Source organism: Cinclus cinclus, chromosome 5 (genome assembly GCF_963662255.1).
Source record: "Cinclus cinclus chromosome 5, bCinCin1.1, whole genome shotgun sequence".
In the NCBI taxonomy this organism is placed as follows: domain Eukaryota; kingdom Metazoa; phylum Chordata; class Aves; order Passeriformes; family Cinclidae; genus Cinclus; species Cinclus cinclus.
In genome coordinates, this window is record NC_085050.1 from 22,477,720 (window position 1) to 22,496,841 (window position 19,122).

Here is a 19,122-nt window from a genome sequence, read left to right on the forward strand (position 1 = left end):
GTCATAAAGTTCCCAAGTCACCTTATCTCTTGGTGTCTCCTGATAGCCTCATTTTGAAAATAATAATAACTTCTCAACTTTGTAAGTCTTCACAAGATCTATGGATGACAATCACTTAAACAGGGGATAGTATTTTTAAAAACTATAATATACTATCCTATAACCTATCTAGTCTCATTCAAACACCAAAAAATTATATAGCTCAGTCATTAAATTACTATGGAATTACCTCATGTTCTGTCAGCAAAGCTGTTCAAAATTTTTTCTTTAGCTCTGTTCTCAACCTACAATTTCATCTTCTGGGTTCCACATAAAGTAAAAAAATCAAACTGCTGTTCAATACATGATTTTTTTTACACAATAAAAAGATAGCATGACATGATATTGAGTTTTCAATAAAACTCCATCCTATTTAAATAGAAATATAAAAGAAGGACCTCCTTAAGCTTTTAACCTAAAAAGTTCACCATACACAATAATATAATGCTTGTAAGTAGCCACCACCTGATCTATGCACTTGAAATATTAGTCGGTATTACTTACTCAAGTAGCATCTGTTTTTTTCTAGACATTACAAGTACTTTTGGGAAGAGGTGTCTCTTACTGCACATTTCTTTGAAGATGTGATTTCTTACATCTGAAATTCCTGAAACAATTACTGCAGCACAGTGGCTGAAGTTAGGACTGGGAGATTCTTTTTAGTTCTGAACACAAACCAGCTTCTTGTCACTCCTTCTGACTGGTGTAAGAATAACAGAGCAGTCAATTTCTTTTGCTTGAGTAATTTCATAAAGAAATTATTTATTTCAAATATGGAATTTTCTTCAGAGAGCATTTGCAAATTGTTTTTTTCCTCTGCCCTTGTCAGAAACAAATGGCAGCACAATGGTAAAGTCTAGGACACAATATTTTACACCAGGAAAAAGGTGCAGAATTTGCACCAAGGTCTGCAGGGACACACAGGATTTATTAAGCTAACACGTATGATTATAGATCACTTCTGGTAGCAGAAGTGATCTGCTGATTCTCTTTTCATGCCACCTAGCTCTCACAAAACACATTGTCCAGTTTTTCATCTCACATACTTGGTTAGAAGAAGTAATAATTTATTTTGTGCAGATTTCCACCCTATTAATTCTAAATATATGAGGAAAACCAGAATAATCAGGGTTGTAAGATGTTTACTTACCTTCTACAGCTGACAATGCTTCTACACATGACAATGCTCTTGTTCAGGAATTACGGGCAGTATCTCTGTGGTCTGTGCAGGAAGTGGAATCTGTTGTTTGCTGATTTTCACTATTGAAAGTTACAATAATTTTTATCCACATTATTAACAGCAAATATATCTGCAGAGTGTTGGACTGGCATATGCAAGTCCAGAAATAATTGAGACCTATCTGAACACAAGACAGAGATGGACAATACTGAAAGTACTAACCATATTTTGTATGCAAATTTTAACTTCCTCTTAGTAGTAGTAGGACTACAATGTGCTGATTCTAAGTCTACCTGGGAAGCAGCTTGAAGGCAGGCAAATAAATTTGTGTGAAATAAATTTGTGAATAAATTGTAGTGAAAATCCAAAAGCATGCAAATTTGACGTTATGTAAGAGTCCCCCAAAATACAAACCCCTAGATTTGGCCAGTTAAGGAGAAACAATGGAAATTTAGAGTGTGAACTTCCTGACTCATTTTCGCATAAGGGCTGCACAGATTGCCACAGGCACACTTGGTGTGGCCTCAGCTCACTTGTCACACACACAGGGAGAGCTACTGGGTATCACCCAGCTGTCAACAGAGATGACAGCACACACCTCAGAAGCAGGAAGGGGTGAGATGGTGCCTTTAGCACACAGATCCTGGTACCGTACCTCAGTGGAATACAGATAAGGAAATGCAGCGATAGCATTGTCAGGCAAATGCACACAAAGTTGTTTATCCAATGCATTTTTCAAAGAACTGCTGTAGAACACAAATAATATTTTGATTCCAGGTCCATTGTGTCCCTGACTATCCATTACTTCTGTAAACCTACAAATGGGTTTCTACTGAGCTGACAACAGAGGATAAATGTTACCGCTAATATCTAGCTATGTTCATTCTCCACTGACTACATAATCTGGGCTTCTCTCTTTACAAATGCAATTAAAAAGCAGCGTTTGGATCTTGGCACTTAAGCAGCTGAATATGAAAAGCCAAGTCAAAATAAGACCGGGGTAATTCTAAAGAAGATAACAATGGATCTTGTTTCACCCTCAGGATGAATCTGGAAAGAATGGGAATATAGGCTGATATCCCCTTCAGTGCCTATGTGTGACAGTGGTCTGCATGCATGCAAACTGAGCAGAGAAAAGGTCCTTTGTGCATTGGTGCTCTATGGAAAGCATACAGGGGCTATGAAAAGCTCCCTAAAGTTACCTGCATCCTATAGCTTTTATCCTTCCTTTTATGTGAAAAAATCTTTTAAAAGTTCCAAAGTCGTAATACAGCTTCACAATTTTCTTGGATATGTTGCGTTTCAGAAACATTTAAGTCTGTGTTAGATATTGAATACTATGAGTAGCTTTGCTTTTGCCAGCATTATTCGTGTAAGTTGCAAAGGAAAAGATAATTATTCAGCTATGTCAGGAACTGAGAGGGACCACCAAATTGATGTTTCAGTTAGCCAAGATTAAACAAAAGTCTCTTTTCTTGGCTTTGCATCTATTTGCTGCTGTAGAAGATGTATCTTGCTTGTTCTCTTTGCTAAAAAGAAAATGTATTGCAGAATACAAGGAGGAGTAAGTCTGAACTTGCTGAGATGCCAGCCCTGACATTACTGAGCCAGTATTTGCTTCTATTTCCAGCACGTCAACTAATCTGAAGCTGTAACAATGTATCAGAGAGATAGTGGGATTTCCCCTGTTTCCTCTAATCTTGAGGGAAAGGAAGTATTATTTTAATAGCATAGCACAGAAAACAATACCGGAATTCAAATGAAATGGAATTTGTCTTGATTCTTCTGTGCAAATTATAGTTGTCAAGCCCACTTATATCAAATGTTATGAATGTCACAAACCCTAAACAGTCCAAGAAACAACTGCAGGACAGGAAGCTTGAGGTTTTATTCTCTGAATCCTGGTTGTCTCTGAATCCTGCAACATTCTTCTTTCAGGATGAGTTATGAAATTACCATCCATCAGAATCAACTTTGCATTATTGTGAACCAGATAAGTGAGTCAAGGAATTTTGTACTTGTATCTTAAAATGTAATGAACCAAACTGTGACTCCATGAGCCAGTGGAGTACCACTGAAAATGAGTATGATGCAATGTAGAAGAAGGTATTATGCTTGAACTGAGGTTGCCCACACAGACTGTAGAGTAAAAACATGATGATTTTAATGATATGATTCCCTGTCTGCATTGTCCTGTTCTAGCACAGGAATGAGAGCAAGCCTTTTTTTCCAGCACACCTTATGCTACATTCAAAATAGAATAAAAATAAACAAGGAATGTTGCTCTTACTCTAGAAAAAGAAAGTCTAAATGGGAATTTATAGTGATAAGATTCTAGTAATATAAATTGCCACTTAAGTATAATAGTATAATCCATCTAATTATATTAATGAATCTTCCAGACCCTACTAGGCAGATTGACCTTAGGTACCAAATGCCCTGATTTATGCAATCTCATTCCTATACAACTTATTCTTGCTTTTTCTTTCTTCTTCTTCTTTTTTTTTTTTTTTAATAATGTAGCATATAGTTCACACACACTGGCCTTCTGCTCCCAGCAAGTAATTTTATGCTGTGTACCAGGATTATCTTTTTTTAGGATATGGCTGCATGTGAATAACTACATTTAGTCAGTTACTAGTAATGGAAGGGGTACCAAAGTAGTTTAGGGAAAATGGGCTAAGGAAGAGGAATAACAGCAGGGTAAGTATAAATAGCTTTCTTCCCTTTATTTGCATTGGAGACTGATTTAAGCAGTAAGCTGCAAATAACAATTCAGCAGTTTCTATCTGAATTACTTTAAAACTCTATGGGGAATACATTCTAGTCCTTCTAATTGCCATTATTAATTTATTAAGCTGTTCTAAAATCTCTTCTACTGCCTCTTCAAGAAAGGTCTTCAAAGAATTTGTTGCAATAAAATTTTCTTATGTGGTAATCTCACTAAGATTCTCTGTAGTAAACACAAAGCAAGGAAGTGTCTTCAATGGGTTTTTTTCCACATGTTATTACTATCAAGTTCTATTTGATGAAAATGCTCTGTATCTGGAAATACAGATTAGCCACTTAAAAAATACTTACTTCTTGCACTAATAAAAAAGTACCCTCTCTTCTTTCCCTTGTCTCATGGATGCATTTAAGGGCAAGTCTTTTTTGTCAGTTCATACTATTCAAGGGACAGTCATTACACAAAAATGCAATGGCAGGACCAACTCTGAAGTCTAGAAAATGTGGTTTGTTCAACCCAGTCTAGTGCATTCTTTTTTAGCTTAACAGTCCAGACAATGTTTAGTTGACATTTATGACCAGAATGCTATAAAGCTCCCCTCTCCTCACTATATGTGCTTAATCCTTTGCAGTACTGTGAATTTGGAAGGTTGTAAATTTAATCCTTCCCTAGAGAACATTCTATATGTTTTCCCCCTTTCCTCTGTTCACTGTACTTAGTGACAATGATTCATGGATATAAAGCCACTAACAGTGGCTAACACAAAACTGACATCCATGTTGTAATTTACCTTTTTGTAGGACCATGATGACATTAAGCCAGTAATTTACTGAGCTTCTGAAGAATTCACTCCCATTCTCAAAGTATAGACTTCCCTCTTTTTCTTCCCTGATAATTTCTTAACTTCAAATAACCTTTTAGTAGTACCTACACATCTTTTCATCTATATGATATACTGTCACATCCTCTCAAGTACTCATTACTGTGTTTCCAGGGTGATTGTATTGTCTTCAGTGGATCTCAATGTTTTTTTTTTTTTTCAAGATTGCAAGCTATGCTCTAATTATAGTGAAAATATTGTCAAGGGCTGTCAACAAAGTCATCTGTAGCTATTTATAATCCATTATCATGGTAGCAAATCCTAAGCTTAGCAACTGTGGAAAGAATAAACTCTTCATATGAATTTGATTCTACTCTAAATTATATTGGTATGAACTATGAAATTGATTGGAATGATTGAAATTACGGTATGTGAAGCCAAGGAATTTTATATTAAAATAAACGCCATTATAGCAGTTCACACAACTAAACATCTTTCTGGGTTACATGGATCAATTGTAGTAGGAGGCACTTAAAAGTGAGAATGACAGACAAATAAAGGATTCCTACTCTCTTCAGTAAAATCTAGCAAAACCAGATTTGAATTTCCATAAGATCCCATCATCAAAAATGCCTTGGATATACAACATTAAAAATGCCTTTCTGAACATGTGATTAAACAGGTATGATATTAGTAAAGCTACTCTAGACAATAGATTCAGAAAAGTAATGCTTTTCCAGCAGAATGAAAATAATGAGCTTATAAATATATCTCAGATGTAACCAGTGCTTTAAGAGCAAGAAGCATAAATTGTACTCACAGGAGAGTTCAGAGAGACAAGAAGCTATTCACTCTTTTCTAGGTAAAATTGAAATGCCATGAAATACTGAGTTGTAGACATAAATTATTGAGTCTCCTCCTACTCCCGAAGAACTAACAAGACAAAAAGTGAAATACTTGAGCCTAGTCAAATTTAAAACCATTTTTTTTTCATTTGCTGGCTTTGTATTTTATTTCTTTTGAAGGGAGGTTGGTTTGCCATTCAGAACTATTATTCTATGTGTTCATGTTAATCTTTTTAAGATATAGCTCCCTTCGCAAAACTAGAATCCATGAAATTTATTAAAACATTTCATTCTTTGGGAAATGTCAGTAACACAGCAACAACTGGTAATTGGCACTCACACAGATATTTGTTGCCAAATCCAGTTTTCTAGAATCCACACTTTGAGTTTAGCCATTTAATTTATCAGCATTAAACAAACTACCCTCTCTGAAGACCACAATTGTTTACCTACATGAAACTCAAAATTGCATTTAGTGGGAATTTGACCCTAGAAATAGGCTATGAAGTGCTAGCAAAACCATTTTTTGAGTCCCGCTACAGCCATTCATACCACACTTTGGTAGTAAAATTCACTACCAAAGTGTGGAATGAATGGCTGTTGCCATTCTGAGTCACAAACACATAGAGCATACACACACGTGTGCATCTCTGTATACTTCTTGTACACACACAAAGCACTCAGCTGCCAAGCCTCAAAACTGGCACACAACACAACCAAAAATTTAAAAATTCAAAGTCATTAATGCAAAACACTGGGAAGCCTGGGAGATGCATTCCCACATGATATATGTCTCTTCTTATAGTTTTGTTGTCAGATTTATTTCTTTATAATAAAAAAAAGTGTTTCCTTAATATAAGCCAGATCAAATTGGTGTAGGACCAAGATAACTCTGAAACAAACCCGAAGCATCTCCTGACAGGAAATTCTTTAAAGGTCTTTCTTGACATCCTCATGTCTCAAGATTTGTTAACTTTTCTTTTGCTTTTATATTACTTACCAGGAAAAGGATGAATTTTAGTAGCAGATACAGTTCTTCTTGCATGCCTGGAACCCTTTCTTCTTTGAACAGTGGAAACTGTTGCTACTCTTTGTTTGTAATCTGCTTTAAACAGAATGTGTTAGCATCAGCCCTGATGAGAAGGAAAGCTTGTAAACCCCTTATTATTAAACTGTTGAACACCTTGGAAAATGTTCAAAAAATCAGGAAGGTGTTGGAATAAGGTGATGAGGAAAACCAAAGGCCAGCTGATTTGTATTTTCATGAATGAAATTTTCTAGAGATTTCATTCAGGTTTGTCCCTTTCAAATTATTCCTTGCTTTTCTCTACCCTGTGTACCTTGAACAAATTTTGGAAGGATATCAAGAAAAGTACATCTTTCAGTACAGGTTTGGACTCTCACTGCTGCCAGTGGAGCATCAAGGATGGACTGTACTGGCATCCAAGGAATCTGACAGATTCCTTGCTAGTGTCAGGTGTTTATCTTGGAAAGCAGAGTCTTAGAGCAAGCTCCACACCACTGACAAAGATAGAACTGGATCAGGCACCTCTGGCTGTTCCTCAGCACCCAGTTCATAAACTCTCAGTCTTTCCATCCTTCTGCTGCTCTCTAAATGCTGTGCTCTCAGTGGGTTTATTGCAGATGTTTGTTCAGTTGTTGTGGTTAGCCCTGTTCCGCACTGACTGCAGCTGAGGGCTCAGCCAGCTTCTGGTAACAGGCTCACTCCAATTCTGTGCAACAGAATTATTTTTTATCTTTTTCCTTTGAGAACACTAAAAATTCATTAAGTTAAAATTATTTAGGTCATGATTTTTTTTTTATGAATAGCCGGTGGAGACTGAACACTGAAGCCCCAAGCGTACATTGTAACAGTAAATGTCAAAGGAAGCTCTGGAATTTCCTAAGACAAGAGAGGAAGGAAAAAGACAAAATTATTAATTTAAAGTTTAGGGCCTTTGTCATGGATTGACTGTAACCTCCACCAAGTTTATTTGGATGTTTTATTTTATGCACTCATGAAAATAGCTTAATGATTCAGAGAGTCTCAGAGTCTACCTAGCAGAGTATCTTGCAAGTCTCAAGAGGAAATGAATAATTCCACATTTCTTAACAGCTTTCAGTGGTGCTCAAAAATGAAAAGAAAAACTACTAACTGAATTATGGCTAAAAAAATTCATAATAGCTGTTTTAGGAACATAATAGTGTTCTGCTCTGTTCTTTGAGCACCACTGAAAAGAATTACTGTACAAACCTGCAATGAAAGGTGACATCATAATATATACACATAAACCTTAAGTTTTATTTTTATGTGCTTATCTTTTTATCAGTAACATAATGATGTTGGCTATAATGTCACGTATTATAAATTTAACTGATAAACCCACTTTTCCTCAACTAGCAGAAAATGTATCCTTGAAGCTAGTAAGTAATTAGAAGCCTCAAAAGGGAATCTTTTCTTCCCTGTTTGTGTTCACGATGATTCTGAAAACTTAAATTTAATTAAAACGTAATGTTTAAGAATAAAGGTACTTAATCATTAATCATCACTACTTACAGTTCTACATTAAAAATAGAATGTTATGACTCAAAGCATTGAAAATCAGAGGCGTGACATTTATAAGTAGTTTTCAAATTACACATAAAAGTCCTTTAAATCAGAGCACTTAATAGTCTATTTATAAAGTCCTAATTTACCTTTGTGGGGTCTTATTTACATGAAATAAATCTCAGAAATTGGTTCTAGCAATAAGTAAAATATAATGTATTTTAAGCAACATAGTCTGGTAAGGAGTTGCTTTTATTGGGGTGGGGAGGGTACAAACTTGACATCTCAAGCTTATTCATTAGAATATATTTGACATTTTGCTTATTCATTAAAAATATATGCATAAAGTATTTACACGATGCAAAAAGTCACAGAAACATTTGGGGGGGGGGGGGCACTATTCTTCCTCCTGTTCAGTTATGATTAAAGTTAGACCTCTATTGCTCCTTCATTACAAAACTATCTGTGCACACAGTAAGGGTGATGGGGGGAATGGATATGGCTGATTATTTGCTTTACTACCCGTGTGACCAGAGTGTCCTTTCAGCACCTCTGAACTACAGGGGGAATGGACACCTCCCTGGGAGTAGCAATTAAATGCTGGTTGTTTGGAAGCATTCTGCCCACTCAGGGCTTACAAGAAAAATAGAAACTGCTAAGAGCACCTAAGAGTTATTTCCTCAGGTAACAGCTTAAGTAATAGTCTTTTCACAGTGATAGTAGGTATTGTGCTCCTAGTACCACCTCCCTCTGACTTGGAAAGAGAAACAATGACCAGCAGCTGACAAGTGGACAATTTTCTGCACTGCTTTTTTTGACTTTATCTTGCTTGCTCACAGGTCTCGAGCTCAGGGTACTCCCACAATTTTATTCTTTGTTTTATTCATTGTATATCGCTAGAGAAAATACTCTAAATCTGATTTCAGCCTGTATCCCAAGAGAAGAGCTGTCTTGGCTGAAGGAATATTGTAGAAACAATTGTTTCAGTCTCTGAACTAGTGGCAAATTCTCTCATAGCAAAATTCTAATCATTTATCACTTGGAACAGTCGATAGTGATGATTCAGAAATCACAGAAAGTTTTCTTTGCTGAAATAATAGCAAAGAGATGAAGTGTTACCTGGGCTTAATTCAGCTCTGGACTTAAGAAGGTGCACTTTGGTTGCCCTGCATGGGATTACACCACCAAAGAATTTGAATAGACAGTTTTTAGGACAGACAGATGAGTGTATATCTCCTCATATATGTCCTGTAATTTTTCCTGACTGTCACCTAAATAAATCATCCTCAGGAAGGAAAGGGTATTTCAATTCACTTATACTGGTCATTGGTATTTCTGCTTAAAACCTTCTACAAAGTTTGACGGTAATTGTTCCATCTACTGAAATCAGTGTGAAACCAGAAGTTTGTATCACTAAGCCACCAACCATCTACCAAAAACCCCACATTTAACTTGCAATCAACAAGCTTGGATTTGCATCCACAATTTTTGCATCCACTAAAGAGGTGAGAGGTGATACTATCATCTGAGTACTTTGGTCAGCCTCTAAGAAGCTTTTACCATTTGACAATCAAAATATCAGTGTCTGAGATACAGTAATAATCAACAGTTTTGTTACTATAAATTAATATATTTTTACTTGCATAGAAATTCAAATTCACGCAGATTAACTTTTCGTTACTTACAGTTCTGTTTATTTTCTTGGACTACTTTGTAGATGACAACTGAAACAGTAAATGCAAAAACTACTGGAATCATAGTGAGCCAAGTGATCTTCGTCATGCACATTGGATCTGTCCATAAAATGTACAAGAGGGAAAATAAATCAGCAAATTACTGGCAGCAGAGAAAAGCAGAACATTCAATTTTCATAGGTTTTTGGATTGCACCTATCCCCACAGATAAAAACAAAACAAAGCAAAGCAAAGCAAAGCAAAGCAAAGCAAAACAAAACAAGAGATTATGCCTTCTTCTTTCAGTCTTCTCTGTTTTCTGATGTTAGGTTTCCTGTCTAGAATTTAGCTTAATTTTTGCATGTATTTTTATCTATATCTATATCTATATCTGTATCTATATCTATACCTAATCTTATATCTATAATCTCCCCACAGCTGAAATAGATACAGATGACTAAGCGAATGAAAACTTTTCAACTCAGCCAATGAAAATGCTTCAAAGATTAACATTTATATTTAAGGTAGAACAAGGGTAATACATGTCCTCTCTGTCTGGATAGAGCATGGAAGGAATTGGTCCACTGTCCAACACTGGCCTGTACTGGCATTCTTAACCTCCTGGTCCACCTATATGCAAGAAGACAAGATTCTACATAAAGAAATTTTCTTATGAAAAGGTGTGGAAATGTCACCAAGAGGAGCCCTCTGGGGAATTCATTTAACTAAAGTTGTCTTGAGGAGAATCACATGGGACTGAATGCAGGAGGTAGGTTGCTCTTTTGGACAACAGCTGCTGCAGAAATGCACCCACATTCCACAGGGATTTAGTTCAATAACTAGTACAAGTCGGGACTACATACAACAAAGAAATGCTGTGGAGAACTTTCACTTCTGGTTGTTTAAATGGCCTTCCAAACTTCTTTGGCAGTTGCATGTTAATGCATACCTTAGAACTGTCAAATAACTGTTTTAAAAAACAGCTATGTTACCATAACTTCTGAAAAGAAAATAAATTACAGACTAGCCAAACACTGTTTCTCTTTCCCTGATTTAGAACAGCGTAAGTAGACTTACAGTATAAGTAGACTGACTTCCCTTGTGTCTTCTCCATCAAGAACTCATGAGGCAAATGCCAACAACCCCATGGGTCATTCCTCCTAATTTAGAACTAAAAATATCTTTTATACAAGAATCCAGGCTCCTTTTAAATAGAGCACTCTACCTCGTCTTGTAGTGGCTCATAATGATTTGACTATAAGCCTTGCTTAGTAAAAACCCTGAGAACTACTTTAGCTGTTTTGAAGTAAAGAGGAAAAAAACCCATATTTTTAATTTTTGTTGCTAATATGAAATTACTACTACCCAGGTAAATCAGTATTAGCAAAGGGTGATTAGCTCATAGTACTGACACAAGTTAGAAAGGCAAGTTACAAATTATGGTCCTCTCATGGCTAGACACACAATTAAAAAAATCCCAAACAAACAAAAACCCAAAACAATCCTAAGATGCCCTTTCTTCTCTAGGATTTTCACTGGATTTATTTAGCATATATTAATCTTACTCTAAAAAAAACATATTTTTTCCAGCAAAGGTACAGCATAAAATATATTTGCCATGCAAAACCAAATGAATGCAATAATTTCCAAATGGCAAGTATTGCATATAGACAGAATGGAAACCCTGACCATGGCCAGACAATCAGACAAAAAACTCTTGCAACACAAAGAGAAATATAAAAAGCTGAAGTTACTTCTCTGGGAAATCTGAGCTTCATTCAGCTGAAGATTTCTTTTAAGCCTACAACAGTGAGGCTATATAGTAGGCTGTTGCAGTACAGCATTAGAATGGTCAAACCTATCTCCTGGTTCTTTTACCACTGTAGTTAAAAAGGATTTTTAAATTTACCTCCAACACAATAGGGTTTTGCCATTATCAGGAAAGGGAAAATGATGTTTCCAGGTTTTGTCACATGCAGTGTGAGTCTGTTGCTGCTAAGCCAGAAACAATGTACAGATCTTTACTTTGATCTATTTCTTGTAGAAAAAAAGAAAAGGGCACAGCTAAACCTGCTTTAAATCAGTATAAAAATCATCAGTTGTCTACTATGGATTGTTTTCTCAATAAGGGATGTTCAAAACTGTATTCTCTTCTTGTGAAATATTTAAATGTTTTTGAACAGTTTCTGGAAGCAGAGAACTATCTAGTTGAGATTTTTTTGCAAGATTATGTTGTTTCTAGTTTGATTCCCATTCTGACTCTCCTTTGTAACTTACATTCCATATAAGACTTCAGTTGCAGTGAAATATTTATACAGTCATTTTGGTCTTCCATCATTGCCAAGAGACAAGAACGATTTAGTTGTTCGTCAGCTGCATTTCGTCTTCCAACCATAGAATGGTTGATGTGGATTTCCATCAGGTAGTTCGTATTATGCGCCACTTCTTTCTTAGAAACCGTTGTGAAATTAAAATATTTATAAAAATAAGTAACATTTTCTGTTTTCACTCCAAGCGAGCCTTTTGCTTTTGGAAATAAAAATTAAAACAAAGCTGTTATACAAGCAGTAGACCAAGAGACAACTCTCAAAAAGAACAGTGATTTCTCTGTCTCATTTGCAAAAAACATAAAGGTTTCTACCTCACAGATTATGAAAAGATGGATAAATGTATTCTGTGTAAAGTTACTTTCAAGAGATCTGAAGAGCAATGTTTATCTTATGTATCTTATATACATGTCCCCTACTAAGTATAACGCTTTTTTGCTTTACTATCACCTTTTTTGTTGTTGTTTATGTTGTTAGTTGCCAAAGGCAACAGGCAAAAATCAGGCTATGAGTAGGATAGAACCCAGGCAGAAGCCATGTGATGACAGAAATTTGAAGTGTGCACATTGTCTATCTGCTCTCAGTTGCAGGAAGTCCTTGCTTTGCTTCAAACCACACAAAATGTGAGACTTGTGCTATGTTTATAAGAAACAGGTGAGACATTGTCAAAAGTGTTAGTTGTACAGGTATAACTGAGAGCAGATGTTGTCTATATATAAATTTTTATTTTTCCTACTTGTTAAGAAAGCTATTTTGTAATGAGGAAAATATACAGTTGGAAAAGAACTGAATTTCTTATATTCAGGACTTGGCCTGTTGCCCCTCTTGCTGACAATGTTAGAAAGAGGTATCCTCTTCCCCAAAAAATTTCCAGATATTTGCAAGTGTATGTGGCACAGAGGGAATGTGCTGTTACTGCTCTGAAAAGATATGACTTGCTACCTCTCCTCTGTATTGCTGTGCCATTCCTTAGTCAGTGCTGCTTTCTATAAAACATGTAAGGCCATTTCTGATACTACACAGCTGTGGATGATGTAGACTACAAACACCAAAATGGTTCTTTCTTACACAGTTGCCATCATAATAGTTACCTACTGAATTAGTCCTTTAGATACTTGCTTACAACCTATCTGCATAATGCCAGCAATCTAAATGTAGAGGTCCACAGTGATATTTGAAAGCAAAATCAGCTTGAAAAAATTTCAGAAAGTACAACTCCTTAGACATAAATTAAGTACTTTAGAAAGTACTTGCTACCAACATGTTTCACTGACAGCCAGAATGAATGCCACTGAGAATTTGGCACAAAATCTGCATTTTCTAGCCATGCAAAGAAAAACTAGTACCCCGCATTGTACATAGATTTGCAAAGACCGTAGATAATCAGGAGCATATAATTTTCTTCTAAGTACCAAATAAAAACTTTTATTTTGCAATTAGCTACTTCAAAATTAAGCATTTCCCTTAAACTACTTACTGTTTTTAGATGTTGAACCTGATCCATGATGATCAACCTTCACATCCCTCTTGGATTCACATTCTTTCTCTTTAGGGTGGGTCTGTTGTTCCCTCCAGGACGACTGGCAAATAGATGGCTTATTTTGGGAATTGAAATTATTTACAATGACCTTCAGCAAAATAGTCTGGTTTTCTCTCCTTTGTTGCCCTGATCTTTTGTAAGAATTGTTAAAAGTACAAAGTGGAAAAGTGGTGTTACTTGATGAACAGGTATCCACACATGACACCATTACAGTATTAGCTGTAAAGAAAGAGTGCATATTAGCCAGACAATCATATAAGACACACGGGCACATATGCATAGAAGCATCATATAGTGGATATTCCAACCACCTTATGATGAAATGAACTTGCCTCTTTTTTTTTTTTTTTTTTTTCCCCTTGAGGGTTATGACAGGATGTTGAATGCATCCTATGTTAGAGAAAGCAAACACAGTCTTCCCACAACCTAGATACTGGATTTTATTTGCTGAATTGTATTAAAACTCTTGTAACACTAACTGGAATTTGTGATGACATCTAGTCACATTCCTGTTTCAAAGCTGCTCCAATATGACTGTTCTTCAAAAGAAGAGAAAGCTCATATATGCTTCTTCAAAAGAAGAGAAAACTTGTTTGGAGAGGGAACTCAGCCCTGAAACAGTGCAGCTGCAACAGTCCAATGCAATTATGTTGTAAAGTAGCTATAATCAAAATGAAAGCTTTCTTTCCAAATGACACTGAAACCACAGAGTGAAAATGCACAGAAATGCTGCTGAATCCTCCAGCCACACCCTTCACAATCCCTTATATTCAGTAAACAAACATGGATTTTACTTATGACCTTTGGGTTTGGCATTCATAGTCAAATTTCAGTATCAAAGTACTGTAGGTAGAGTACATTAATGTAGTTCTGGCAAGCAGCAAAAACCACACAGTTATAAATTAGTGTGATTTGTCTTCCACATTACAGTAGAGCTTTATCATGCAAATTTTTATTTGTGTTAACTTTGAACTACTTTTTCAGCATACAAAAAAATCAAGAATAAAAACAAATATTGTGACCCCCAACATGAAATATGTATTTATGAATAACCACTTCCCATAGCTGATGCAGCACTAACCTATAATTTTATAGCTGTGTTTCCAATCCTAGTAGTACCCTTGCATCTCTGTAAAGGGAAAATTTTGTATCTAACTCCCATTATGAGCAAGTGGAGCAATGTGATAATAAATCCTTACATATAGAGAGCAAAATACAGCCTTTAGGTGCTTCAGTGCTCAGCTGCACTCTAATGGCTTCAACAGGCCACCTGTGCTCACAGAGCAGCAGGATGACCTCAGAAAAGGTTCAGTAAGAGATTCCAGACAGGATAGAGAAATAAAATCCAAACTCCAATGTCAAAGTCAATTATCTTCCTTTTACTAACACTACATCAGAGCGTCATAAACTCCTTATAAAATATAATAAATCGAAATGTATAACACACAGGTAAGAAAAAGTTAATTTTTATATAAAAAGGAAAAATATCAGACAAAATTCAGGGCCCTATCTTTCCCTGAGGCAAGACAAAGAATTTTCCTGGAAATGCTTACAATCTGACCCACATAACAGGTCATGGAACAGGTTCTGAGATCAGATTCTTCCACCTGAAAGAGGCATTTTGTGTAGAACTTGTCTGTGGAGATGAGTAAGGAGCAAAAATTGAATGCTTACTCTGCTTTCATGGCACACCATGGCATCTGGGCAACCAGTCTAAAATCACTGCTACAGCTTTCAAGGGCAATTAATCATAATTCCCTAACATAATCCTTTTCACCAAAAAATCTGTATATGGACTTGAGAATCTGCTAACTGGACTGTGACAGACATCTATGTTCAGCACTGCAAAGTCCATTTTGCTTCACAAATGGCTAAAGAGATTCCAGAGCTGCCTGTGAGCCATGTTGTAGCTGCATAAAAGGTGTGTTATCTGAGTGGAAAAGGTGTGAATGTTGTTGAGTTAGGGAGGGTGCTTACCATCCTCTCGAAAGGTCTCTACTGAGAAAACTGATCAAATGACAATCTAGCATAAATAAACTTATTTTTTTCCATGTCACAGGACTGTGGCCTTTCTAAGGGATGATATAAATTGTTGAATGCTTGAAAAAGGGCCACAACAACACTACACTTTCCCAGTGGATTACATGGCAGACAGAGAGCCATACCATACTATTTTTTCCTTACTGCACGACTGGGAAGCACCCTAGCAAATGTAAATAGCATTCTCGAAATTTGGAAAGGCTTTTGTGAAATCTGAATACAGGCAGCCTGAATTGCAAAAAAGGATTGCTGAGATGAAACCATGCAAAGTAACTCTAGGAAACTGTTTTATATTCAAAGACCTGCAACCACATGCTTAATTTTAAGAAGTTCTGTGATTATTAAATTATGCCCCTATTTACAGGGTGTTTTTTCATATAAAATCCAAATCCATTAAAATGAAATTATTCTCAGGGAAGATCAGAATTTGTAAAAAACTTGCTTCCCATTAAGAAAATCACAAATATTTCACTTTGTATGGGCTTGACTCTTTTTCGTTTGATCTGCAGTATTCAGTTTTGAGTCAGAGCAGCAGCATATACGGTTGCATTTTTTATCACTTCTTTACAGAAGCCATAGTCACCACATAATATTGTAGAGATGCAAGACCTACAGTACAATCTGGAGAATACACAACTGATAGATTAAAGGAGATACACTCCATCAAGTAGCAGGACCCAGGGGATAGGGCTGGGATTGAAAGCATCAGACCCCGAAAAGATAACCTCCTACTCTAAATCAACGTAATTTAAAGGTTCAATGGCTTGTAACCGAGCAAGTTGGCTGCTTTACAAATCAAAAGGAAACATTGCACTTCTGGTAATGCTGAACTGCATTATTTTGGAAAAAAAAATAAAGGGGTTTTATTGTTGTTGTTTTTGGGTTTTGGAGGGTTTTTTTTCAAATTGATTTCCCCTTAAATTTTTGTTTAATGAGAAATTTCCATTTTTATTCCCTCTCCAGAATGAAAGTAAATGATGGAACTTCCCCTGGGATAAGATATCCAGGAATAAGAAGCTTTCTGCCATTCATTTAGGAACTCACAGAGGAAAAGCCAGTGATTATATTTCACATCTCAAAGATTTCCAACAACTTTGTCTGCTGAAGCCTCACGGTGCTACCAGCAATTTGAAACACTTACAAAAAATTCTGTACATTTTAGGTTTGTTACAAGATCTTAAATAAAAGTAGTTTTCAACAGAAGATTTTTGATCCAAAGACCCAAAATCCTTAGAAATTTTGAATAAATTGTTCAACATATTTACTTTCTAATGCAATTCAGACATCATTACACAGTTTGTTATACAGTAGTTTAGCTTTTGAAACATTTTGAAACTGCAGCAATAATTCTAATTTTCCAAATATAAATCTGTGCTGCTCCAGCTATAATTCTGTTCTGCACATATACTTCACAATCTTATTTTAGACATGCTGTGATTAAGACAGAATTGCAGTGATCACAGTATTGCAGCCTAAAGCATGGCAAACAAGGGCAATCTAGAAAAATTATCATGGAAAAATGTAATTATTCCTTGATGTCTGACACTAAGGTTAATGTTTCCTTCTGGTAATAGTCCTGTAATTTTTTTATTTGCATAATCTGTGCTACAAATACTTTGTTTACTTCTTCATGGAGGTAAAACATTAATTATTCCAACATCTTAAACTGAATTATAAATGTTATGATATTCAAACCTTATGACATCTTACCAGGTTTGTTCATTTATAAACTATAAAAAACATATGCATTTTGTTCTAATTACTGATATGTCCATTCTTTATAGTTAAAGAAAAAAATATACAAATATCCTAATGATGCCTGAGAATGCACTATTTGTCAAAGGGATGATTTTTATTACACTACTTATTTATTCAAAAGTTTTCTTAGGAATGGAAGTGATGAAACTATTTTAAAACTAATTTACTCATGGACTTTTAAAAAAGCACTGAATGAGTAACTTGCACGCATGCATAGTTTGCATTTATCCTAAATTCAGAATCAGCCTTTAGGACCACAAAGAAGTATTTGGCATTTATGCTACAAGATTTGCTTTACTCAGTTACATCTACTCTGCTCTACTTTTTGTCAGGTCATCCCTGTGTATCTCTTTCACATATAGCATCTCATTACCAGAGAGCAATTGTATGAAGTTTTACAGCATTTAAGTACAAAAACTTCTAAAAAGTTGGTTTTGGAGACATGAGCACCTGCTATAAAAAACATAAGCACTTACACTACTTTCTTCATGATGAAGGCAGTAAAACCCACAGTTTTTATTTCACAGTTGCATGGAAATAGTTATCAAAAATGTAGCAGCCTATGTAAATGAATTGCAAACTCATTTCAAATTACCACATGTAATTAACTTTGTTGGTTAAAAATCTAACAAAAAGAGTCTATATCCTTTGCAAATTCCACATGTGTGCATCATCCTAACCATTGCTTTTAGGAAAGCACGTGCCAACTTTTCAATTGCAGACTAAATTAAGATTAAATAAAATGTTATTTTAAAAGCTTATCACTCACCTTCATGGATTTTGAAAAAATCAGGTAAACACAAAATAAAGACGGTAATTATTCCTAGTGCTAATCTGAAGACTACTGGGTTTCTCAAAAGCAAGCACATGTCACTGAAGCACTCCCATCTAGCATAGTGATGGTAACTTCCTTCCTGGTTTAGCTTTTAACTTAGTGCAGACATTATGCAAAATAACATCTATTAATTTCCTTTTCTTATAATGACTTTCCTTTTTACTTCTCACTACATTAACTTGCAGAAAGCTACGTTCTGTTCTTACATGGGCATAGATGAGGATGATTCATTTAAATATGCTCAAGATAAAATTCACATACCACAATAAGAAGAAAAAAGCAACTATTTTATATGTTTGTAGTAGTTTTGTTTTAAGAATCCCTTAATAACCACCCTCATACACCTGCTAAACAGTAAATCAATTATCTTTCTGAAGGAATTTTGTTCTCATTTGGTCAAGCAGATTTTTAAAAATTGAGTCAGACTCTCATTATAAAAATGAGTCAGAACCACATGAGTCAGTTACAGGAATTTTATTGTTTTATTTATATACATTTGCATGGGGCTAGGTGGAAGATAATGTTATGTAATAGAGGATCTTTCAGGCTTTAATAGACTATCAATTTGATCATTACAATCTAAAGTTTTTGATATGTCAATCAGTGATATACTAAGTACAGTAAACTGAGGATGAGTTGTTCATATTATCATTGCTGCTGTGTTCATAAAAGATGACAGATGTGTTGCCAATCTGTCAAGTGTCTTCAGTTTGCATTTTACTGTATACCACAAGAAGACTGGATAGAGCCATTGCTATTTCTCTACATCATAGCCACATTTTTTCAGCT

The 19,122-nt window shown here is 35.5% G+C and overlaps 1 protein-coding gene across 1 annotated transcript; it reads right to left on the reverse strand.

The window, feature by feature from the left end:
• Positions 1-1,210: 1,210 nt before the first annotated feature.
• On the reverse strand, positions 1,211-18,367 carry TMEM156 (transmembrane protein 156). Its single transcript, XM_062493789.1, has 7 exons — positions 18,268-18,367; positions 13,638-13,919; positions 12,111-12,359; positions 9,846-9,953; positions 6,613-6,717; positions 4,429-4,431; positions 1,211-1,299 (listed from the first exon to the last, which is right to left on the reverse strand). Exons 1-7 carry the CDS (start codon positions 18,365-18,367, stop codon positions 1,211-1,213), a joined length of 936 nt encoding a protein of 311 aa, XP_062349773.1.
• Positions 18,368-19,122: the final 755 nt, after the last annotated feature.